This window comes from Schistocerca piceifrons, chromosome 3 (genome assembly GCF_021461385.2).
Source record: "Schistocerca piceifrons isolate TAMUIC-IGC-003096 chromosome 3, iqSchPice1.1, whole genome shotgun sequence".
In the NCBI taxonomy this organism is placed as follows: Eukaryota; Metazoa; Arthropoda; class Insecta; order Orthoptera; family Acrididae; genus Schistocerca; species Schistocerca piceifrons.
In genome coordinates this window covers 931,951,456-931,978,287 of record NC_060140.1, presented here as the reverse complement: position 1 = coordinate 931,978,287, position 26,832 = coordinate 931,951,456, and the positions used below count along the sequence as shown (strand labels likewise).

General features: G+C 43.4%; 1 protein-coding gene across 1 annotated transcript in view; it reads right to left on the bottom strand.

Annotated features, from left to right (window-relative positions):
- Nucleotides 1-5,968: 5,968 nt before the first annotated feature.
- Nucleotides 5,969-26,832, bottom strand: part of LOC124789965 (alpha-amylase 1-like) — a 72,419-nt gene continuing 51,555 nt past the window's right edge. Inside the window, exons 6-11 of the mRNA XM_047257500.1 lie at nt 22,627-22,749; nt 21,007-21,131; nt 14,029-14,245; nt 13,647-13,762; nt 11,578-11,733; nt 5,969-6,214 (exon numbers count right to left, since the gene is read on the bottom strand). Of these exons, the coding sequence (XP_047113456.1) occupies nt 6,074-6,214; nt 11,578-11,733; nt 13,647-13,762; nt 14,029-14,245; nt 21,007-21,131; nt 22,627-22,749 (878 nt within the window). The 3' untranslated portion in view covers nt 5,969-6,073. The remainder of the gene's footprint in view (nt 6,215-11,577; nt 11,734-13,646; nt 13,763-14,028; nt 14,246-21,006; nt 21,132-22,626; nt 22,750-26,832) is intronic.

Here is a 26,832-nt window from a genome sequence, read left to right as displayed (position 1 = left end):
ACACGGACCCGATGACCAACAGCATCCTGAATGTGTTCCACTCGGTACAAATCAGGCGATTTGGGTACCAAAATACAAACATCAAAAAAGGTTTTGCATCACCCCGGTTCCGAGAACTCCTGAAGACAGACGTTGACTGTGGATATTGTATCACCGACACAGTCGCTTTGACTGTTCAGATATGTCACTAAAACCGCCCAAAGTTGTAAACAACCATGCATGAACAGCGCCTATTAGACGGAGGGAGTCCGACAGCCGATCAGTTCCAGTCATTCCACCAGGAAGGAGGTACACGGCTCGTGTTGTCTGTTGTTCAACTACGCCTAGACGGTCAATGGCGTCCGCATTGTTACTTTGTGCCAGGAAATGCTCTCAACAAGGGAAGTGTCCAGGAGTCTCGGAGTGAACCAAAGCGAAGTTGTTCGGACATGGAGGAGATCCAGAGAGACAGGAACTGAAGATGACATGCCTCTCTCAGGCCGCCCTTTGGCTACTACTGCAGTGGATGACCACTACCTACGGATTATGGCTCGGAGATACTCTGACAACAACGCCACCATGCTGAATAATGCTTTTCGCGCAGCCACACATCATCGTATTACGACTCAAACTGTGCGCAATAGCCTGCATGATGCGCAGCTTCACTTCCGACTTCCATGGCGAGGTCCGTCTTTGCAACCACGACACCATGCAGGGCGGTACAAATGGGCCCAGCAACATGACGAATGGACCGCTCAGGACTGTAATCACGTTCTCTTCATCGATGATAGTCGCATATGCTTTCAACCAGACAACCGTCGGGGACGTGATTAAGGAAGCTGTAGAAATACAACTAGCCGACAACCTGCTAAGCCGTGACGAAGGATTTCATCTTGACAATGCTTGGAAACCGCTTGTTTCACACCTTCGTTCGGAAAGAATTTCTGCATCTTCACTTCCGACCGATGTCACCACTTTTAAAGATTAATTATTCATTTACAAGCACGGTAGATTCGTAGCAGCACTATTTTGTTTGCACTCTGCGCTTGTATGTTTATCTTTGCTATATACATCTTATCTATGACTAACGCAGTAGTGGCGACTTTGATATCTTTGACGCATGCGCTTTCAATCCTCAGCAGCTTTGTATCACGTGACTCTCCGTATAAATAGGCACGCGCAATCGCTATGAACTCAGTCTCCGACTCGCCTTGAAGATGGCTGGGAGGTTTCTAGCCGAAATATCGCAAGAAGAATTGTCGCTGTCCCGAGTGCACGCCCGAAAGATGATGGAACGTCGGAGACGTGTTTGGAGGCAACCCGGTCAGGCTGGACGCCTTAGACACATTTTCCAGCGAGTGCAGCGAGGTTGAGGCTTCCTGCTGTTTTGAGGTGGCATTATGTGGGGCCGACGTACGCCACTGGTGGTCAAGGAAGGCGCCGTAACGACTGTACGATACGTGAATGCCATCCTCCGTCCGATAGTGCAACGATAGCGACAGTATATTGGCGAGGCATTCGTCTTCATGGACGACAATTCGCGCCCCCATCGTGCACGTCTTGTGAATGACTTCCTTCAGGATAACGACACTGCTCGCTAGCTTGGCCACCATGTTCTCCAAAGATGAACCCTATCGAACATACCTGGGATAGATTGGAAAGGGCTGTTTATGTACAACGTGAGCCAACAACCACTTGGAGAGGTCTACGTCGAATCGCCGTTGAGGTGTGGGACAATCTAGACCAACAGTGTTTTGATGAACTTATGGATAGTGTGCCACAACGAATACAGGGATGCATCGATGCAAGAGAACGTGCTGCTGGATATTAGAGGTACCGATGTATAGAGCAATCTGGACCACCACTTCTGGAGGTGTCGCTGTATGGTGGTACAACATGCAATGTGTCGTTTCCATGTGTAATAAAAATGGGGTAAATGATGTTTATGTTGATCTCTATTGCAATTTTCTGTACAGATTCCGGAAATCTCCAAACCGAGGTGATGCAAAACTTTTTGTGATGTTTATATCAAGACTAACTATCATGCTCTTCAAACCAAGGTAGTAAGAGTCTGGGCTCCTTACATGGACAGCTGTCACGTTCGAAGATGCCATCCCTGTCTGGGAAGAAACCAAGAATGAAGGTATGCGGGTGCTCTGTATTAATGTTCGTTAAGTTCACAGCTGTCATGGTACCTTCGGTTACTAGCACAGGTACCACGGCGGCTCAGATCAGTGCCTCTCATGGTATAATACTGCCCACCAACAGCCTACATCCCAAGTGCGGTGCATGTTTCGAGTAACATGGATGACAGCGTCTGGGACAAGTCCATCGACCTGGTGTAGCAAGAAACTTAACCAACCTGAGCAGGCACACGTTTCCATTCATACACCTCCCAACATCGATGATTCGATGCCCACTGCAATCGTAATGAGGACGTACTTCGGCCAACAATGCACTGGAGCGGATCAAATAAATGGGAAAACGAGTGCTATGAGGCAGTCGGAAACAGGTTATCGGGCTGAGACCAAGCGAAAGTGGGACACAAGGCTTGGCGAGGGCTACAAATAGTCAAAACAGCCGTTTGTTAAAGGAATGCACCTCAGTGCAAACAAGCAAGCAGTACTGCGTGAAACAGCCACAGAAGTCGGTGTGGGACGTACGGCGAACGTATCCGCTAGGACAGTGCGGTGAAATTTGCCGTTAATGGACTATGGCAGCAGACTACCGACATGATTGCCTTTGCTAACAGCGCGACATAGACTGCAGAGCTCTCCTGGTCTCGTTACCGTGTTGGCTGTACCATAGACGACTCGAAAACCATGGCTGGTTAAATGATTCCCGATTTCAGTCGCTAAGAGCTAATGACAGCGTTCGCCCGTCATCAGACCGCACAAAACCTTGCACCAAGATTGTGAACAAAGCGCTGTGGACGCTGATGGTGGCTCTAGAATGGTGTGGGCTGTGTTTACATGGAACTAACTGGGTCCTTCGGTCCAGCTGAACCGATCGTTGACTGGAAATGGTTATGTGCAGATACATGGAGACAATTTGCAGCCATTAAAGAGACCGAATTTTTATGAATGACACTGTGCCATTTCACTGAGCCACGGCTGTTCGCGATTGGTTTGAAAAACATTCTAGAAAATTCGAGCGAATGATTTGGCCACCTCCTCCCAGCATCGAATATTTATGGGACATAATCGAGAGGTCACTTCGTGCACAAAATCCTGCATTGGCAACACTTTTACAATTACGGACGGCTGTAGAGGCGACATGGCTACTACACTATGCCGGGCAAAAAGAAGTCCGACACGATCCTAGGAGCTGTCCTATGACTTCCGTCACATCACTGCAAAACCGGGCTGATTTTGCTGAAGCCCATCTATTTCAAGATAGTCAGGCCTACAATTATTAGATTTTATGAAATCAGTATTAAACTGGTGATTTTTAAAGTTTTATTTTAAAAGTTTTGCTTTTCTAAATTGTTCAAGTTTTATTTTAATTTGTTTGCTTATTCTGAATTGCTTGCATTACTAAAATGTCAAAGTTAATAGTAGCATTGAGCATATACTGCGGCGGGGTGGGATTGGTGGGACTCGTTTTGCGATTTATGTAATGTCCGCCTACCTCAGTATGGTGTCCATTCACCACCATTTGCTCTGCATTCGTAGGTACTATGTAGACGATGAGAAAAGCATCGTTAAAGAAAACCACCGTCCATAGTTACGATTACAAATTCCGCGTAACTCCAGTAACAAGAATAAACCTGTAAATCTCTATTAATAACTGGCAAAGTGGGTGCTTCCTCCCATCATTGAAAATGTTTCTTTGTAGATACTGATGTTTTATCATGGTCCTTTTCATTATGTCACGAAGCCCACATTTACGTTGGTAGTACATCTACTACTAGTTCGTGCAGCTTATATCACACGTAAGACAGCCAGAAATGTCCCAAGTTCAGCCCGAAATATTACGAGATTCACACAGCCAACACACTGTTACAAAACGAGTTCACATTCGGTCCTTTTCAGTGGATTCTTCGAAAGAAGACGCACGCCAAAATGTTCTGTGCATGCATACGGAACACGCCACGCAGAATATTCACAAAGGCCGATAGCTTCACACACGGTTTATTCTGCAACCAACATTCCAAAACCTCTCAAAACTTCACCGAAATGTCCGTAATTGCATCTGCTAGCACGGCGATATAAACCGAGCGCGATTTAACCGTCATTTCTTCATCTTACAGATAATTTTCTCGGACTGACTGAACGCCATCGCTCACAGGGCATATAACTCATTCAATTTCGCGGGAAAGACTTCTCTCTCATTGGTTGATCAAAATGATCATCCAATCAGATTAACCTTTCATGATCAATTTCGAACGCAACCCGCTTTACTCTAATCAGCATTCGCAGATGCATCTACGTCATTTCATATTGCACAATTTCACAAAATGTTCCACAAAACCAAACGAAACGAAAGTGAAAAGAAAACTATGTTTGAAATATACTTTAGAACTAAGTATCCCCTTACTATTTTTCTGGCTGCCTTATTACAAAAGCAAACGCTGTTAGACATACGTCATCCACCAGTTAGGTGGATTCATCGTTTTCAGGACATCCTCGATACGTAACACTTGCTAGTTACGGATGGTGTAATACATTACAAAATTGAAAATTTGACATATGTACCCACATACGCACTCACATTCACTCTCATCTACTCCCATCCTAACACAAAATATAAATATCAACTTTTAAACTATTATTTTCATTACGAAAGCAAAATTATTAAAAGTTTAGAATTAAAATTCTTTAAAAATAACTTCTGCGCACTGAGAGTGCTGTTAGTATTTTCAAATGACAAAGAAACTTAAACTGTCCTGATTCCTATCTAAATCTACTTTACTAAAAGTAGTTTTTAATAGGTTTTTTTATATTTTCAAAAATATTAAAGTTATCTGCATGAAAATTTTACACACTCTTCTTCTAAATTATAAAAGTTCCTATACCAAATTTGAAAACAAACAGATCATATTTACCATAGTTTCTTAGGTGAGATGAATAAATAATCTTAGGCCGGTATTACACCACCAAATTTCTTTGTCAAAGGCGTGATCAAATGTTCTGTCAAATATATTTGACAAAGATCTTTGACGTAGCGCTAGAAGGGGCATTACACTGTCATCAACAATGCTTTCGAACTCATTGATGGGGACATGCTGCGCCGAGTGTGGGAGGAACTTAATTATCGGCTTGATGTCTGCCGAATCACTAAAGGGGCACATATCGAACATTTGTGAATGCCTAAAAAAACTTTTTGAGTTTTTGTATGTGTGTGCAAAGCATTGTGAAAATATCTCAAATAATAAAGTTATTGTAGAGCTGTGAAATCGCTTCTATCATTTGTAATAACCCTGTATTTACTGGCAATGTTTATAAAAACACTGCAGATGACAGAACGCTGCAGCAATGCTAGGGCTCCACGTGGTAACATTTCACATTGCATTGAACTGAAGACAAGCAACTTCTTTGATCAAATCTACAACGAGGCCCTAGATTTGATCAAATATTTGACGACATTTGACAAAGTTCCCTATTACACCATCAAATTTATTTGACAAAGATATTTGACAAACATATTGGACAAAGAAATTTGATAGTGTAATACCGGCCTTAGTACGCTCCACACAGAGCAGTTCTCACGGTGCACACACTGCGACAGACAGGATTATGACGCCAGTAGCCTACTACACAATGGCCGGGCCTGGTGACTTCATTCCCAGCCTCCAATACACCTTTACCTAACGGAATAAAACTTACTGCAAAGCTCTGCAGCCATGTAAATAGCTGCGACGTTACAGTACAACTGAGTTTTCCTAGTCTGTCGAGGAAGCAGTATCATAAAAAGTTGTAGAACGAGTCAATACATATGGCAAAGTGTCATGAATACCAAGCTCATGGAAACAGTTTTTCACTTCGCATTTCAATGCAGTAAAAACTAGACTTTATTGTGCACAGACTAGTAAATGATACAGTTCACAGTGATCAATGGTTTATGCAAGGTGGAGCAACACAGGGGTGTCTGGTTAGCGGCACGGGTTCTCCGTGGTGGTCGTGGTGGTGACCTCGGTGGTCGACTCGCAGCCGCAGGGGTCCGTCGTGTGGCCGCTGTCGCTGGTGGATCCAGTGGGCGCAGCTGTAGTCAGGCCGCCGGATCCAGACATAGCCTGTAACAAGAAGACAGGTCTGTGTCAGTCACTGGCCAGAGATGAACTTAATGCTCACTCAGTCAGGTGTGATATTAGGAGATGGCGGGAGGAGCTGTTCTTGTGGGATCTGAAAAGTGAATATCTAAGGACATGGCGTGGAAATACAGTGTGTTGTTGGGGGCATTGCTATACAAGTAGTACTCAAAAGATATCTACGTTTACAGTTGAGAAAGCATTTGATAAATTATACTGGAATACATTCGTTAAAATTCCGAAGTCAGCAAGGATAAAGTATTGAGAGTAGAAGGTTATTTGGAACTTGTACAGAAATCAGACTGTAATTACAAGAGTCATATGACATGAAAGACAAGCAGTGCTTGAGATGGGAGAGAGACAGGGCTGTAGCTTACCCACATTTTATACAATCTGTCCACCGAGCAAGCAGTAAACGAAACCAAAAAGGAATTCGGAAAGCGAATTGCAGTTCAGGGAGAGGAAGTAAAAACTGTCAGGTTTTCCGTCGATAATTTAATTCTGTCACGGGTTGCAAAGGACTTGCGACGGCAGTGGAATGGAATGAATAGTGAGTTGAAATGACGCTATAAGAAGCACGTCCACCAAAATAAAACAAGGGTAATTGAATGCAGTCGTGTTAAATCAGTCGATGTCCAGGGACTGAGATTAGGAAATCAGGCACTAAAAGCAATACATGAATTTTACTAGGTGGTCGAAAGGGAGAGGATGTAAAATTCAGGCTAACTATAGCACGAAGATCATTTCTGGAGGCAAATGTAAGAGTAAGAGTTAGACAGTAGAAGCTTTACAAACATGGTGCTAGAGAATATTATATGGACAGTTAGACTAACTAATGAGTAGGTAGTAAATAGAATTGAAAAAAAAAAAAATTGTGGAATAATTTGACTAATGGAACGAATCGGTTAATAGGAGACGCCTTGAGGTGTGGAGGAATGGACAGTCTACATGTACATCTACGTGATTACTCTGCTATTCACAATAAAGCGCCTGGCAGAGAGTCAATGAACCAACTTGAAGCTGTCTCTCTACTGTTCTACTCTTGAACGGCGCGAGGGAAAAACGAGCACTTAAATTTTTCTGTACGAGCCCTGATTTCTCTTACTTTATGGTAATGATCATTTCTCCCTATGTAGGTGGTTGCCAACAGAACGTTTTCGCAATCGGAGGAGAAAACTGGTGACTGAAATTTCATGAGAAGATCCCGTTGTAACGAAAAACGCCTTTGTTATAATGAATGCCACTCCAATTTACGTATTATGTCTACGGAACTATCTCCCCTGTTTCGCGATAATACAAAACGAGCTTCCTTCTTCGAACTTTTTCAATGTCATCCGTCAGTCTCACCTGATGCAGATCCCACACCACACAGCAGTACTCCAGAATAGGGCGGACAAGTGTGGTGTAAGCAGTCTGTTGCACCTTCTAAGTGTTCTGCCATTGAATCGCAGTCTTTGGTTTGCTCTACCCACAACATTATCTATGTGATCCTTCCAATTTAGGTAATTCCTAACTGTAATCCCTAAGTATTTAGCCGAATTTACAGCCTTCAGATTTGTTTGACTTATCGTGTAATTAATTTAGCTGATTTCTTTTATCACCCATGTGAATAACTTCACACATTTCCTTATTCATTGTCAACTGCCACTTTTCGCACCATACACATATCTTATCTAAATCATTTTGCAAGTCGTTTTGATCATCTGATGACTTTACAAGACGGTAAAAGACAGCGTCATCTGCAAACATTCTAAGACGGCTACTCAGATTGTCTCCCATGTCGTTAATATAGATCAGGAACAATAGAGGGCCTATAACACGTCCTTGGCAAACGCCGGATATTACTTCTTTTTCACTCGATGACTTTCCGTCTATTACGAACTGTGACCTTTCTGACAGGAAATGACGAATCCAGTCGCACAACTGAGGCGATACTCCGTAGGCACGCAGTTTGGTTAGAAGACGCTTGTGAGGAACAGTATCGAAAGCCTTCTGGAAATGTAAAAATATGGAATCAATTTGACATCCGCTGTCGATAGCACTCATTACTTCATGAGTATAAAGAGCTACTTGCGTTTCGCAAGAACGATATTTTTTGAATCCGTGCTGACTGTGTGTTAATCAATCGTTTTTTTGAGGTAATTCATAATGTTCGAACACAGTATATGTTCCAAAACCCTACTGCAAATCGACGTTAGGTGATATGGGCCTGTAATTCAGCGGATTACTCCTTTTTCCTTTTTGGATAGTGGTGTGACTTGACCAATTTTCCAGTCTTTAAGTACGGATCTTTCTGTGAGTAAGCGGTTGTATGTAATAGCTAAATACGGAGCTATTGTATCAGCATACTCAGAAAGGAACCTGACTGGTATACAATCTCGACCAGAGACCTTAGCTTTATTAAACGATTTTAGCTGCTTTGTTACACCCAGAATTTCGACTTCTATGTTTGTCATCTAAACAGTTGTTCTTGATTGTAATTCAGGAATGTTTGCTTCGTCTCCTTTGGAGGAGTTTCGGAAAACCGTGTTTAATAACTCTGCTTCAGTGGCACTGTCATCAGTGACTCAACCGTTGTTATCGCACAGTGGGGGAATTGATTGGTCTTGCCACTGGTGTGCTTTATGTATGACCAGAATCTCTTTGGGTTTTCTGCCAGATTCCGAGACAGAGTTTCGTTTTGGAAATTATTAAAAGGATCTCGTATAGAAGTACACGCTGTATTTCGAACTTCAGCAAAACTTTGCCAATCTTGGGGATTTTTCGTTCTTTTAAATTTGGCACCCTGTTTTTCGTTGCTTCTGCAAACAGCAATCTGACCCGTTTTGTGTACCATGTGGGATCAGTACCATCACTTATTAATTTATGTGGTATATATCTCTCAATTGCCGTCTTGCAAAGATTGCAAAAGCGAGGGTAAAACTGCAGACGGCAACAAATCGACGAATACAGTAAGCAGCTCCAAACGTATGTAGTGTGTAGCAGTTGGTCGAAGATGAAGAGGCTTGCACAGTATAGATGAACCCAGAAAGCTGCATCAAACATGTCTTCAGAATCAAGACCGTAACAGAAAAAAATCATAAAATTTTAATTACCACCTCTAAAAATAAAAGTACGTAATTTATTTACTATTTCTCTTGGCACATATGTGAATTCCATAAACATACAAAAATCCCCACGCTACAATACTACAAGTGGCCGTTACAAGATCGAAACAAAATAGCGCGACCCACTGATAAAGTGGAGGACCATTCGTTTTCTGCATTTGAGATCAAATCTGCAAATGTGGTAATGCACAGTATCGATGGACAATCTTAAGGCACAGTGGATAGGTCGCGCAGATGCTTCAGACAAGTATGAATGACAAGGAACGAAGTAACAGACGATCTCTCTTTGAATAGACGGGAATCGCAAGACAATTATGGATCCTATTGACCGAAGACAGGCGTATCACAATGGAGGCGGTAGCGGAAAAAGCGTAAATCAGTCAGGGTATACTTTTCAACATACTGAACACGAAGTCAACCGGATGGGCTCCGTGACTGGCCACATCCACTCAGCAACACCATCAAACCGAGAGGCATCAGCCGGATTATTCTAGGTGTGTCAAGCTAATCCAGGTGGCCTCTTGAGCCGCCTAATCACGGTCAACGACTGCTGGATGCAGCCCTGTGATCCAGAGACGTTTCAGCAAAGCAAGCGGTGTAAACGTGTGGATTCACCACAAAAAGTGAAACACAAACATGTTAGGACAAGGCGTGCTAATTGTTGTTTGTGGGTGCTGTGGTATGAAGTTAATAGATTAGTCTCGTCAGGGGCAAATCGACATAGGAATTTATTACCAAAGCTTATGAAGAGGTTACGCGAGGCTGTCAACACGAAGTGTCGCAGGAAACTGACCAAGGGGGTATATTTCCAACATGACACTGCCACAACAGTTCCTTCGAAGGACACACTCACACGTCGCTTCAAAAAAATGGTTCAGATGGGTCTGAGCACTATGGGACTTAACATATGAGGTCATCAGTCCCCTAGAACTTAGAACTACTTAAACCTAACCAACCTAAGCACATCACACACGTCCATGCCCGAGGCAGGATTCGAACCTGCGACCGTAGCAGTCACGCGGTTCCGGACTGAAGCGCCTAGAACCGCACGGCCACCGCGGCCGGCTCACGCCGCTTCTTTGGTCAATTAAAATTTGCCTCATCCCTCGTATTCTCCTGGCGTGACACCGAATGATATATTCCTCTATTCTCGGATGAAGATGCTACAGAGTGGTATGCGTTTCTAGAGTGACGACGAGGTGATTTCCGAGGATGAAACCTTTCCGTAGCAGCCGAATTGGAGGCTTCTACAACCAAAGTCTCCGCCAAGTGCCGGCCGCGGTGGGCGTGCGGTTCTGGCGCTGCAGTCCGGAACCGCGGGACTGCTACGGTCGCAGGTTCGAATCCTGCCTCGGGCGTGGGTGTGTGTGATGTCCTTAGGTTAGTTAGGCTGAAGTAGTTCTAAGTTCTAGGGGACTTATGACCTAGGATGTTGAGTCCCATAGTGCTCAGAGCCATTTGAACCATCTCCGCCAAGTCATACATCATTGTCAGCAACGACTCACTAGGTAGGGTGAATATGTACATGTATAGAAAGTCTCTCGCGATCATCAGTTTTCGTGGTCGCAGCTTGATATTTTTCAGGTGATGATTAAAACTTTATGACAACGGCTTATTAAACAGTAAATGAAAATAATGAAACGCGCCGTGAAACGGACCGAGTAGGAACTACTCAATGAGCAAGAACCTACTGATTCAGTAACAAATGAATCCAACGTCCTAGACAAAGTGACTTACTGCGGCGAGCGTGTATAACTGAAGGAAGACAAAGAGAGATAAAGGTTGAATGTTTCGTCGACATGGGGGCCATTAGAGACGGAGCGTAAGGCTGCGCCCTTCCAAAGGAGCTGTGCCGGCATTAGCATGGAGTGATTTAGGGAAATCACCGAAAATCTAAATATTGACGCTCGGAACCAGGTTTGAACCAACATCCTACCGAATGCAAGTCCAGTGTGCTAACCATTGCGCCAAGCTCGGTGTATAGGACTGAAGAGTCTACGGGGCAGTAAATAAATGTCGCGTGACTAGGGCCTCCCATCGGGTAGACCGTTCGCCACTTTGGAGACTTGCGCGTCGATGGGGAAGAAATGATTATGATTAGAACAACCCAACACCCAGTCCCTCAGCGGAGAAATTCTCTGACCCAGCCGGGAATCGAACCCGGGCCCTTAGGATTGACATTCTGTTGCGCTGACCACTCAGCTACCGGAGACGGTCTACCGGGCAGCACGTCGCACTTACGTTCACGTGGATGGCAATGGTGCCCTCCTCGTCCGTGGTGAGGATCTCGAAGGTGGCCGTGCCGTCGCTGTTGACGGTGACGGTTTTGCCCGAGCAGCCCGTGTCCGTCGGCTCACCAGAGATGACGTCACAGTAGTCTCCAGCAGGCAGGCACGTCTGAAAATTAGCAAAGACGGACACGCTTCAAGAAAAATTGTACAGTTTTCGTATAACCAAGTTGTTTGCTTATTATTTCAGTCTGAAACCCCAACACTGGGAACAGCTCCCACGTAGAAGAGAGCTCAGTGGAATAGGCATACTGATTCACAATGCAAACCGATTTAACGCATGGCACCACGAATGCAGAGATGTGACGTGTTTTGGAAGTTAACAGAAAAATCTTATCATCTTCCTTAGAGGGCACAAACTGCGAGACAAAAATACTATGAATTTCACTGGAAGAATTTTTTCATACTTTAAAGCAATGCTGTAACAGAACCAGTGTTATATTCCAGGTAATGTTGTCATCAACACCACAAAATTAATATCGGGAAATAAGTAGATGCAAACTATCGGCTGACTGATTGGTTTTACATTTATGAAGCATTCCGTTAACGGCGTGTGTTGGCGACTGTTCTTCGCAAGAGATATTTTCACGATGATAACTTGAACGAATTATCGTAATAAATACGATGCTGAACGTAGTTGCAGCAAAATAACGACGCCAGGTGCAAAGAGGATGTAAGATGTAGAATGGCATCAATAAGAAAAGCGTTCCTGAAAAAGAGAACTTTCTGGACGTCGAATATAAATTTAAATGTTAAGAAATCTCTTTTTGAAAATATTTGGCTCGTAGTGAAACGTGGACTATAAATCAAACAGAAAACACCACTGAATTGAACTATTTGAAATATAGTGTTATAAAAGAATACTGAAGATTACTGAGTAGATCAAGGAATTACTGAGGAAATACTGTATGAAAATAGAAAAAAAAGTGTCTTACTTGAGAGTTTAACTAAAAGAAGGGGTAGAGTGATAAGACACATCCTGGAATATGAAGTATCCGTTAATTTGTGATGGAGGGAATGGTGGATCAGGGAAAATATTGTAGAGGGGGACCATGCCTCGACTACTGTCGGCAGATTCAGCGGGATGTAGGTTGTTTTACTTACGAAGAGATTAAGAGACCTGTACAGCTTATAGCTGCTTGGAGTGGTGTATCACGCCAGTCTTCGATTCGAGGAGCACAACATGTCTTTTCAGGGCAGTAATTGTCCTGCGTAGAGTGTTTTATTTTCTTATTAATCAGCTAGGATCACCTAACAATCTCAATTCTTCCTCTTTCCTAGCTGTTTTCTATTTTTCCAGTGCTTCTTGATATTTTCCTCATGTTGTCTTTTCCTCTCTTTTGCATATGTTGTTCCAGATTTCTTATTTCTTCTGTCCTGAAAGCCTTCCAAATTTAATATTTCATTCTTAAAAATGTTTATGTCTAGCGTTTCCGATTCGTTTATACTCTTTCTTTCTAGATCTTTCCTTATTTCTGTAATAGATGCTATTGTCTATTTCTTTTTCCAGAACTACTGGAATATTTGTTTCCTGAGCCTGTTCTAATTAACTTTTGAAATAAATACTTTATTTAGTGGTCTTTCGCTATTAGAGAATTTCGCCCCCTAGAGCACTTCGTAGCTTGAATATGCCTAAGGGTGTTACATTGCTAATACCAAAAAGTTGAGAAAGAAAGTATTTATTATTTCAAAAACAGAAGAGACTAATCAAGAGAATGATTTCCCTGAAGAAATTTGTAGCGGTTGTGGACCCATATATACAAAAGAGTAACGACATGTGCTTGTGATATCTGCGTTCATTATCCCATGAGAGACTTTCATTTGTTACTCCGATCTAAAGCACCAAAAATTGTGTTTTAAACAGATGAGTACACACAAGTACGAACCACAACGTTCATTGAATTCATTGGTGCATAGTTTATAGTCAGAGCCACACATAATAGTCCTGAAATTTTGTGAGAGACAGTGATGCAACAATTCCATTCCAATGTGCCGACAAGGCATGAATGATCAGTTACTAACCGTCAGCGTCTCCTGAAGGTCCACATTGTCGTCGTTGATGACGATGAATCCCTTGTCTTCGCGGCAGAATGCTATCTGGTTGTTGTCGTTGTCCCACCAGTTCGTGGCGTTCGTTCCTGAAACACCAAACGCCGTAGCGCTCTGCTCAGTCTCTCGTACAGGGCAACGTAGGGCTCCGCCAGTGACAGCTCATAAATAAAAGCAGAAGATCCTTAGTAAGAATTACTAGTACGACGAGTTGTAAATCGTTTTGCAGTGTTTGTAGGTAAAAACAGCCGGAAGAACTAGAAGAGTGTCTGACATCCAAGACGCGAACATGAGTACTGCAAGCCGGGAGTAAGTTACTTTAATGTGATAGTTTCACACATAAAAGAGAACTAACCCTCGGTGGCGATCCTGAAGGTTAGCATATTGTAGATGGGTCGCCAGCGGTGCTCGCAGACCCAGTTTTCGTCACACGAGCCGTCCTCATTGAAAGTGGGCGAGATGGTGTTCTGGTTTTCGTCCATGGGTGGTCCAGCTTCGGTGTCCGTGAAGGCAAAGCTGGACATGAGACGAGGTGCGCCGAAGGGCCACGCCAGCATAAAGGCGACCGCCATCTATAAAAAACCAGACATTTACATGACGATGATGATGATGAGGTCCCATACTCCGAGGAGAGTAAGGCACGATGCGGGAGACTCGCACCGCCGACTAGGCAAGGTCCAAGCGGAGGTGGTTTGCCATTGCCTTCCTGCGTCCGTAATGGGGGTGAATGATGATGATGATGAAGACGACACAGCAACACCCAGTCATCTCGAGGCAGGAAAAATCTCTGACCACGCCGGGAATCGTACTCGTCTACAAATATTAGGTTGATGCATAAGTTCATAGTGTTTTTATTTTGCATGTTGGTATTCCGGTTGCTATGGACCCGCCAGGGTAGCAGAGAGCGTTAACGACGAGGGCCGATGTGTCGGCCAGCCTGGATGTGGTTTTTAGGCCGTTTTCCACATCCCGCTAGGCGAATACCGGGCTGGTCCCCATGTTCCGCCTCAGTTACACGGCTCGCAGACATCTGAACACTTTCGCGCTATTCCATGGATTACACTCGACGCAGACAGTTGGGGTACACTAATTCCGTCCCAGGGGGTATACGGGGTGGCGGCAGGAAGGGCATCCGGCCACCCCTTAAACATTAACATGCCAAATGCGATTAACGATGGCTGATCCTGCGTAACTGCGTGACAAGGCTCAAGCGATAGAATAGAATTCCGGTTGCTATGTTTTTTTTTTTGTGGATTGACATTTTTTATTTGTAGTTCACTGTTGCTATCTAAGTTTACATATAGTCTCCGCCATGGACAGGGGACATCGGCTGGTTACGTAACTGTCAATGTCAATTAAATTCACCAACAGCTGTGTAGCTTAAAATGCTATTTTATTTTATTTTGAAGGCTACCAGTTTCAGCATTTCATTATGCCATCTTCAGGCCGCATACGCATCTCTCCAATTAAACTAAAATGTCATATGGAGTCATATAGAGTCATATAGTAGATGGACTAAAAAGAGCAGTTATAGTAGAAAATAAAACCATGTATAAATCGTGTACTGTAAATATATCGAAGAGATTCGGACTGGACGGTGTTGATCAACAGTTACCTCTCCCTGGAGTAGACGCTACATAGAATACATTTTGCGTTTGTTGTTCCGTTCGCTACGGCTTTGCATCTATCGCTAACGAAACACAGAAACAGGAATCACGTTACAGCCGCAAGAATAAAGTTTCTAGTCAGTGTGTTGTCCCATGTTCCGAATCGTCTAATGAAACAATAAGATTACTTAAATGTGTACCTTTTACTCAACTGTAAGGTTGTGTTTGTCTCAACAGATCAATAAACAGGCCATGCAGTGGTGAGAATTAAGCAAAAACTAAGCACTATTGTAACGACTGAATTCACGACATCCAGAGATTTATGGCTCTATACAACATTTTCGTTTATTTGGAGACGGGGCATAATGAAATGCTGAAACTGGTAGCCTTCAAAATAAAATAAAGTAACATCTTAAGCTACACGGCTGTTTGTGAATTTCATTGACATTGACAATAAGTTTGCATTGAAACGTCCCCTTTGAAAAATTATGAATGACTCTGCTGGTAAACTTCTACGTTATTTGATACTCAAACAGCTGAGCAAAACTCAACGTACTCAAACAGTTTTCTCTTTACTTATTCTGATCACCACTAAACTGACACACATTATTTTTTGTGCAACGCAATCTGACTTTCAAGAATTCCTACAAAAGAATGGCCCTAAGTAACACAATAACCTATACCTTTCATGAATCACTTACCTCACAAAAATCTACGTTACTCGCACTACTGCAATACAGTGATGGCCAATACTGACAGCTAAATAAAAGATTCAAACTACTGAAGGCACTAACTACTGGTAGGCATAGTTAGCAAATGAAAGATTTTGATAGAGAACAAACAATGTATTTACCTTAATAATGTTCAAAAGTCATCATATATACATCTATCAATTCATGACATCCATCTTTACAAATTTCCTTTTTCTGGCGGACACACGTCCAGATCGTCCGCTTATAGTAACCTCTCAAAACTCTGCCGTATCTCTCTCTCCACATCCATCACCGCTGGCGGCTCACCTCCAACTGCCCAACGCTACGTGCTGTTCACATCCATATGCTGTGTATATCTGCTGGATGTAGTAAGTGGGTAATTTCCCCACCACCAAAAAAAAATTATTATGTGTCGTGTACTATTTTGTGTAATGTAATATTTTGGATACACACCTTTTATTAACCTGACACGTTCCATATCATTACGAAGTGTCGTATTCATGATCTATGGAACAAGTACTAATCTAATCTAATCTGCCCAACACTACACTAGTGAATATTTCAAGAATGAGTACAACCAGCCACAGACTGCACACAGCACAGTCAGTGATTTTCATACAGAGTGCTACGTGGCGTTACCATCATAAAAACCTAAAAACCTAAACAGCCTACTTAAAACATATTGTTTTATGATTTGATGATAGAGAGTGGACCTGTGGATGCTAGAGAATGGAGTGCCAAATGGAGACATCGGAACGTTTCTAACGTATTCTTCCGTATGAGTTCATTAGAAGGGTGATAGCAACAAAGGCAGCCACAAATATTTGCACATGTATGGCAATAACGCCTTTGTGCAGAGCTTGGGAAGAAAGTAGTTCCTCGTTTTAAGGAGAATCGTTTCGACGTTAGTTACTCCCCACGTTCAGGAAGACATTCGAGGCTTGATGAACATCGCTTAATGTACAGGCTTATTACAAATGATTGAAGCGATTTCAAAGCTCTACAATAACTTTATGATTTGAGATATTTTCACAATGCTTTGCACACACATACAAAAACTCAAAAAGTTTTTTTAGGCATTCACAAATGTTCGATATTTGCCGCTTTAATGATTCGGCGGACATCAAGCCGATAATCAAGTTCCTCCCACACTCGGCGCAGCATGTCCCCATCAATGAGTTGAAAGCATCGTTGATGCGAGCTCGCAGTTCTGGCACGTTTCTTGGTAGAGGAGGTTTAAACACTAAATCTTTCACATAACCCCACAGAAAGAAATCGCATGGGGTTAAGTCGGGAGGGCGTGGAGGCCATGACATGAATTGCTGATCATGATCTCCACCACGACCGACCCATCGGTTTTCCAATCTCCTGTTTAAGAAATGCCGAACATCACGATGGAAGTGCGGTGGAGCACCATCCTGTTGAAAGATGATGTCGGCGCTGTCGGTCTCCAGTTGTGGAATGAGCCAATTTTCCAGCATGTACAGATACACGTGTCCTGTAACGTTTTTTTCGCAGAAGAAAAAGGGGCCGTAAACTTTAAGCCGTGAGATTGCACAAAACACATTTACTTTTGGTGAATTGCGAATTTGCTGCACGAATGCGTGAGGATTCTCTACCGCCCAGTTTCGCACATTGTGTCTGTTCACTTCACCATTAAGAAAAAATGTTGCTTCGTCACTGAAAACAAGTTTCGCACTGAACGCATCCTCTTCCATGAGCTGTTGCAACCGCGCCGAAAATTCAAAGCGTTTGACTTTGACATCGGGTGCCAGGGCTTGTAGCAATTGTAAACGGTAAGGCTTCTGCTTTAGCCTTTTCCGTAAGATTTTCCAAACCGTCGGCTGTGGTACGTTTAGCTCCCTGCTTGCTTTATTCGTCGACTTCCGCGGGCTACGCGTGAAACCTGCCCGCACGCGTTCAACCGTTTCTTCGCTCACTGCAGGCCGACCCGTTGATTTCCCCTTACAGAGGCATCCAGAAGCTTTAAACTGCGCATACTATCACCGAATGAAGTTAGCATTTGGTGGATCTTTGTTGAACTTCGTCCTGAAGTGTCGTTGCACTGTTATGACTGACTGATGTGAGTGCATTTCAAGCACGACATACGCTTTCTCGGCTCCTGTCGCCATTTTGTCTCACTGCGCTCTCGAGCGCTCTGGCGGCAGAAACCTGAAGTGCGGCTTCAGCCGAACAAAACTTTATGAGTTTTTCTACGTATCTGTAGCGTGTCGTGACCATATGTCAATGAATGGAGCTACAGTGAATTTATGAAATCGCTTCAATCATTTGTAATAGCCCTGTATTTATCCGCAATAATCCACATCAGTGAACTGTATATCTGGCAGTTATGACGAGCGGTGATCATGCCATCATCGTTCAACATTTACATGTTGTGGGGAAGGTTCAAGAATCTGGTGTACGGCTACCGCATGCTCTAAGCCAAAATCACAAAAATCAGCGGATGGCCTGTGTGCGTCTCTGCTTAGTCATCATCAATCAGCTCACGAACAACGCCGACCACTCCAATGCGGTATCGTTACTGCTGACGAGAAACGGTGTCTCCATGTTAACATTAGGAAAAGAAAGGAATTGTTTCCCCCGAACAAAGCAGCATCTCTCCCTAAAAAAGACCTGCGCGCATCCACAAAAGATAATGTTACGCATCTGGTGGAAAAGTCACCGTATGGTGTACTATGAATTGCTTCACCGAGGTGTTACCACCACTCATGACGTTTATTGTCAACAACTGAGGCGTCTTGCAGGCGCAGTCCGAGAACAGCGAACAGGAAGACTGCATAACTGATGGCACTCCACGATAACGCCTGTCCGCTTTCTGCTACACTGACAAAAAACACTATACACGAGTTCGTTTTGGAAGTTATTCCGTACCCATATTATTCACCTGATCTTGCGCCTTCAGATTTTAACCGTTTCCGATCTCTATCGAACAACCTTCAAGGAACTTCCTTTCCGGATGAAAATGCGTTCCGAACATGTCTCGGCGAGTTCGTCGTTTCAAAACCACGTGATATCTGCAGTCGCGGAATCGGGAAGTTACCGCAGCATTGGTATAGTGTTTAAATTGTGAAGGAGAATATATTATTGATGACAAAAGTCTCTGTTACGTGCACTTATGGAAAAGCGCTACAAACTTATCTATGAACCCAGGACATCTACCTCTGCAGATACACCTACATCTACATCTACATGTGCATTGATATCGACATTTACATCTCCGTTTACGTATAGCGTCCACAAGAAATCTTGATGCGCGTGGATGAGGGTACTTCATCTACCACACCCATTTCCCGCCTACCCCGTTCCATTCGTTAATGATGTGCGGTGACAACGGTTGCCGCTAGCAATATGCTTGACCTCCAATTTTTCTTATTTTTACAATGCTGTTCAGTTTGAGTTATGCATGAGGAAGGAATCAGTACGTTGTTTCACACATCTTGTAACTCACGTTCTTGGAGTTTGAACAGTAAACATTTCCGGATGAAGCTACTTCATCTACCACACTCATTTCCCGCCTACCCCGTTCCATTCGTCAATCATGCACAGTGACAACGATTGTCGCTAACAATATGCTTGAAATTCAATTTTTTCTTATTTTTACAATCCTGATCAGTTCGAGTTATACACGAGGAAGGAATCAGTACGTTGTTTCACACATCTTGTAACTCGCGTTTTTGTAATTCCGTGACGCCTGACTCCTCATTGCCACAGGAATGGGATAGGCGTAACTGTGAAGGTCTCGTCCTAGCTAAACAAGCCCGCAATGAAATCTGCTGTTACCAGTGGTCAATCTAGCTCAAGGTAGACTTCAGATTCGCGCTTCCCTTCCGCCCGCCCCCCGCTATGCTGAAATCACACCATTAGCTTTTGCTTAATTCTCAGCACTCCGTGGCCTGTTTATTGATCTGTTGAGACAAACACAACTTTACAATTAAGTAAAAGGTACACATTTCAATAATATTATTTTTTCATTACACGATTCGGAACATGGGACAACACACTGACTAGAATCTTTATTCTTGCGGCAGTAACGCGATTCCTGTTTCTGTTTCTCGATAGCGATCGATGCAAAGCCGTAGCGAACGGAACAACAAACGCAAAATGTATTCCATGTAGCGTCTATTTCAGGGAGAGGCAACTGTTGCTCAACGCCGTCCAGTCCGAATCTCTTCGTGATATTTACGGTACACGATTAAATTATACATGGTTGTATTTTCTAGTATAACTGCCTCTTTTTAGCCCATCAACTATCTTTTCCTTTATTTTCTAGAATGAAACAAAAAAATGTAGTTAGCAGTTCAAAGGAGAGTCACTGAACAAAAAACGTGAGAGGACCAAGCACTTTATGTTGACCAACATGTGCCAGAACCAAGAACAATATTGGAAGTGTCCAGACAAACTATCTACCATTGCTGATTAATTGTACGAAAGTACACATCGAAGTAATGTCCTCATGGTGGCAGCTCGGCGTAAGTGTAGCTACAAAAAAGATGAACGTTAATACGACAAGCGAGTCACGACCATGAAGTATTATCTCTCGCGAGTATTAGCGCAAATAATGCTTATGTTTTAGTTTCGCTGTAAATTAGATGGTAAGTTCGTTTCACTTGTGTTTGGGAGAGTGCGAAAGCGGGATCGCAGTGTGTACGCCAAAAATAAAACTTGAAGATCCAAACATGTGTAACTAAACAACTATACTGTTGACATGTGGAATAATCGGGTCTACTGCCGGATGTCTGTGTCGCTCTGGACAATATTTCGGCCACGTAACTCGTTGCACCTGAAGAAGGCAACGAGTTTCGTGGCCGAAACATTGTCCAGAGCGACACAAACATTCCGGCAGTAGACCCGATTATTCCACATGTCAAGATCTCGCCGGGAAAGCCTGAAGAGTTACAACTATACTGTTATTTGGTTGACTGTAAATCATCATTTTGGTAGAAGAATGACTAATGTGTAAGGCCAATATGTCAGCTAATATCAACCACGAACCTTGTACTGGCGCGGCACCTTGTACGTCAGAATTTGGTCACCTCCAGCTCCGTGTCCTCTCTGGTTATCGTGGTTGTCCACGAAGACGACGACGTTCTCGTCGGACTCCATAGCCCAGGCTTCACCTGCAGGGAAATTTTATCGTTATTATCTATAAAGGATCCTCTACGCTTGTTCTGTTCTCATCATGTGTTGTCGGGTTTACAAAAAAAGGTGTGATTAATGATATTCTTATAAAATGCATTTAGTCTTTTGCTTTCGTGTGCAAAGAGGAATACGTTTCGTGGTTGTCTAACACGCAAACACCCTACGTGTAGATGTCCGTACGAGAAACGCGACACTTTTAAATTCACACCGCAAGTTTGGAATGTTTGCCTTTCTGTTTTATCTATAGTTGAACTGCACGCTAATCTTACCAGGAATTGGAGCTTTTTTAAAGCTGAATGGTAAGTTAGCTGAAATGAGTGGATTTCGTGGTATGAATACTGACCTGCCTATTTCTTTTCCGCGAAATATTGCCGCACCTCTGACATTGTTTAGAAACTTTTTTGCCAGGGTATACAGGGAACACTGAGAGAATTTAGGAATTCTGTCGGGAAGTTTAGGCTTTTGTCTTGGTTTATCACTGCAGCAATAGATTTTAATGTTTTTCTCCACCGGTACCTTATACCACATTCAGTGATATGTTTGTTGAACTACGCCATTTTTTGTTGCTAAAATTGTTCGCTCTACAAGTGAAAACACCCTATCGATCAGTTGTTCCTCTGTCTTTGCTACACTGTACTACTCGTTAAGATATGTGCTGTTACGAAATTGCATAGCATAACAGTCGAGGATATTCTAGAATATACGACAAACTTTCGCAAAATCTCGAGAATATTATAGAACAATCTCACATTTTATTCATTGAAAAATGTAATGATGCGAAAGAGACAATTGATGTCCTGGTGATGGTGGCCACTTCAGACTCTGTTATCTTCACAACAGCTGGGACTGTACAACCACAGTGGTGCACAACGGGGAACCAGACTCAAAAATCAAGTCTTACAGTCCTCTGTCAAATTATTTTCAGTGTTCCGTACAACACACCTCATTATCTTCTACTTCCTCTTCCATTCGTATAGTATTGCTTTCAAGTTACCTTTCCTTGCAGAGTACAATCATGTCCGAATAATTATATAAATTTTAGCTCATAGTGAACAATTGTTCCTCGGACAAGAAACTGTGAAACTATAAGGGGCTGAGGAGGAAAGGAAGAAGATGCGGGAGGGTTAACTGTAGTAAAACGTAGGAAGTATATTCTGGCACACACCGTTAGTTTGTGAAGTATTGACGGAGGCATCGTTGCAGTATCAACAGACCTCTGCACAACCTAGTAGTGCGGTGGCATGAACTCTGTATCCAGCGTGGCTGTAAGCCAATACTCCTATCGCAGCCAGACGGCGTGTCACATACATTATACTGCATAACATCAAGACGAAGCCAAATATCAAGTTTTCATTCTGTCGTTTACTTGACTACTCTGATAGAACTGATTCAGCTCTGACGGGCTCAAGAAGGTGTTCTCAGGTGCTGTAAGGTCTTAGAGGAAATAGTTCTGTGAATGAGTAAGGCACTTACCGAAGTTGTAGAACCACTTGAGCGGGTTGTTCTGACGGAATCCTCTGCCGATCTCTGAGCTGTAGCGGAACTCGATGACACGGCCCATGTCTGTGTACTCCGACTCGGACACTGCCTCGTTACCTGTTAGCAGAGAAAATGGATTGGCAAAGGCAAGTTGTAAAGTAGCACTTTTTCGTGCACATTTTTCACTCGTAGAATTAGCGGATCTGTTCACAAGCTGTGTGTTTTTGTCCCATAAAACAAAGCAGATTGTTTTATGAGCACCAAATTGAATTCTTTTTTTTTTCCTTTATCGTGATTTCCATTCCCCATCAGGGGCGGGCCGGCAGCAGCATAAGCGCTGCTCTTCAGCCGAGAGACATAAATAGACAGGAAGACATGTAAAACCATACAAAGAAGAAAACATGGCGGAATATGGAAACAATAAGGGGCGGAACAGAAGAAAAGAAAGCGGACAAAGCGGTGACTGTAAACCGGAGATAAAAATCTAAAAAAAAGTATGTTACACAAAAAACACACACTAGTTTAAAAGGCACCAGGCAAATTACGGCCGGAGCATAAAACTCGTAGAACGATGGAAACAGCCACTTGATGCAATGTGTAGCATCGAATAGTCATGGACGAAAAACAGGTCGAGCACACAATTAAAACCACGCCACTAGAGGACACTGAAAAAATACTAACACATCACACTGATAACGTATAAAAACCTGGTAGGATCTGCCGGGGGGGGGGGGGGGGGGGGAGACAAGGGAAAAAGGAGTAGGGGAAAAGGAGGCGAGGAGGAGGGGAGAGAAAGGGGGATGAGGTGGGGGGAGCGCTGATTGAGGGCCGGGGAGGGTCCAAATTGAAATCAAAATTTAAGTAAAATGTTTTTAAACTATTGAGGAAGGAGGGAGTAGATGTTAAATATTGTTTTTTTTTGTGTTTTAATGCCGCAAAAAATGTTTGGTGTACACCCTGGAGAAAGAAACGCTCAGCAAAAGTATAGACTGTCTAATTGTGAGCAGTAGGAGCGACGAGTGCCATCTGGCTTTGAAAGTTAGAAAACCACTGACAGCAGACGTGAATGCCATCTGTGAGTGAGTGACATGAACTCGGAACAGGAGCAGCGAGATTTAAATGTGAGAAGGCATATACAGACTGTAATTTCTTTGTTTACGTCAGAATAGGATTAATATAGATTTTTTGTGAACAACTGAGGAGAACGACTGAGAGATATCGCAGGATATGGACATCGAAAAAGATTTGTTCAGAGGTTAAAAACGAAAGTGACGCTGAAAATTGATAAAAAGTTTCGAGATGTTATAAATGAGAGTTGAAAAAATGGTTCAAATGGCTCTGAGCACTATGGGATTTAACATCTATAGTCATCAGTCCCCTAGAACTTTGAGCTAGTTAAACCTAACTACCCTAAGGACATCACACACACCCATGCCCGAGGCAGGATTCGAACCTGCGACCATAGCGGTCACGCGGTTCCAGACTGAAGCGCCTAGAACCGCTCGGCCACACCGGCCGGCAAATGAGAGTTGAAATTCATTCCAGACTGCAATACAGAGTAACTTACCAAAAGCACTTCTGTTTTTCTTTTTACAGATTGTATCCTGCTGTCTCTTCTTAAAACCATACTTCAGTTACAGCTTTGAAGGAGAAAATAATTTCTGGAGTTTGCTGTCGTTGTGAGTAATTAATTCCTTAATCGGAGAGCCATATTCCACTGAAGTGGGATCGAATACGACTTTCTTTTCAGAGAGCGACGTAGCTCGACGTCTTACCTTCAAGTAAGTAAAAATGAAAATTCCGTATCACGACAGCCGGCCGGAGTGACCGAGCGGTTCTAGTCGTTACACTCTGGAACCGCGTGACCGCTACGGTCGTAGGTTCGGATCCTGCCTCCGGCACAGATGTGTGTGATGTCCTTAGGTTAGTTAGGTTTAAGTAGTTCTAAGTTCTAGGGGACTGATGACCTCAGCAGTTAAGTCCCATAGTGCTCAGAGCCATTTGAACCCGTTTCACGATATAAGACGGAATGAGCAAGTTATATTGTCGCAGTTGCCCTCTGGTCTTGTTATGAGATTCCGGAAGAGAGAATGTGTGCTAGCCGGATGGTTTCTATTAGACACACAGCCGGACGCTCTTTTTATATGTGTAGTATTCTTCACGGAAGATGCAATTAGATGTTTCAAAAAACGAGCATACATTTGTCTGTAATGTGTGCACTGCAGCCTGTTTCGCTCTAACACCTCCACAGTAATATTAATATAAAAGAAAAGTGAAACTGTCGTTCTCACGAAACGTGGATCTGGGCCGGTATCCTGGTGACCGAATTTTTCAAATACACTGAAGAGCCAACGAAACTCTTACACCTGCCTTACATCGTGTAGGGCACCCGCGACCACGCAGAAGTGCCGCAACACTTTGTGGCATGGACTCGACTAATGTCTGAATTAGTGCTGGAGGGAACTGACACCATGAATACTGCAGGGCTGTCCATAAATCCGTAAGAGTACGAGAGGGTGGAGAACTCTTCTGAACAGCACGTTGCAAGACATCCCACATGTGCTTAACAATGTTCATGTGTGGGGAGTTTGGTGTCCAGCGTAGGTGTTTAAATCAGAAGACTATTCCTAGAGCCATCCTGTACTTGTGGGGTATTGCATTGTCCTGCTGGAAGTCCGTCGGAATGCACAATAGACATGTATGGATGCAGGATGCTTACGCACGTGTCACCTGTCAGAATCGTATCTAGACGTGTCAGGGGTCCCATATCACTCCAACAGCACACGCCCCACACCATTACAGAGTCTCCATCAGCTTGAACAGTCCCCTACTGACGTGCAGGTTCCGTGGATTCAAGAGGTTGTCTCCATACCCTTACACGTCCATCCGCTCGATACGATATGAAAAGACACTCGTCCGATCAGGCAATATGTTTTCAGTTATCAACAGTCCACTGTCGGTGTTGACGGACCCAGGCGAGGCGTAAAGGTTTGTACCGTGCAGTCATCAAAGGTACACGAGTCGATTTTCGGCTCCGAAAGCCCATATCGATGATGTTTCGTTGAAGGGTTCGCACGCTGACGCTTTTTGATGGCCCAGCACTGAAATCTGCAGCAATTTGCGGAAGGGTTGCATTTCTGTCACGTTGAACGATTCCCTTCAGTCGTCGTTGTTCCCGTCCTTGCAGGATCTTTTCCCGGTCGCAGCTATGTCGGAAATTTGATGTTCTACCGAATTCCTGATATTCACGGTACACTCGTGCAATGGTCGTACGGGAAATTCCCCTCTTCATCGCTACCTCGGAGATGCTGTGTCCCATCGCTCGTGCGCCGGCTATAACACCGCGGTCAAACTCACTTAAATCTTGATAACCTGCCATTGTAACAGCAGTAACCGATGTAACAACTGCGCCAGACACTTGATGTCTTATATAGACATTGCCAACCGCAGCGCCATATTCTTCCTGTTTGCGTATCCCTGTATTTGAATACGCATGCCTAAACCAGTTCCTTTAGCGCTTCGGTGTATTTTGCTGCATATAGTAATCCTTACAAGACTGGTCTGCTGTGGAGTTGGGGCTCTGAAAGAACATCTTCTGATGGTTCAACATCTCGTCGTTGGATGAAGTGTGTCATATCTTGAAATTTCGGACAAGGTCAAAGAACATTTTTAATGAGCGGGAAGGTCATTGGTGGTAACCAAGACTTGATGTTCATCTTTAATCGACTGGCTTTCCAGTTGTTTTGAAGCGATCTTCCACTGTAAGCTTGTATACTCCAATCTGTGCATATTTCACTTCGCAAGAGATGCTTCACAATTAGCAACCATAGTTCACGGAAATATGTATTCCAGCTGTCTTCGTTTTGATTGCCTACTTCTTTAGTAACCGGTTTTCGGCTAGTTTAAGGCGTTCCTCTTCCGTCTGTTCTATTTCAGTATCTGTCTCTTTGCATATACTTTACTGAATGTATTCGCAAAGTCACAGAACAAAGTATTGCTTGCACCTGTCGCGTAGATAGTATTTCAGAACATAATGATCATCTTTCAGTAAATAAGAGTATAAAATATGCTCTACATTTCTTTGTATACGTTGACTATAGATCGTCCGCCATCGTGTAGGGATAGCAGGACCGTTCTTTGCTTCTGTTCAGCTATTATTACTGCAAACATATAAGAAACGGAGAACGGTCAGTCAGGCCT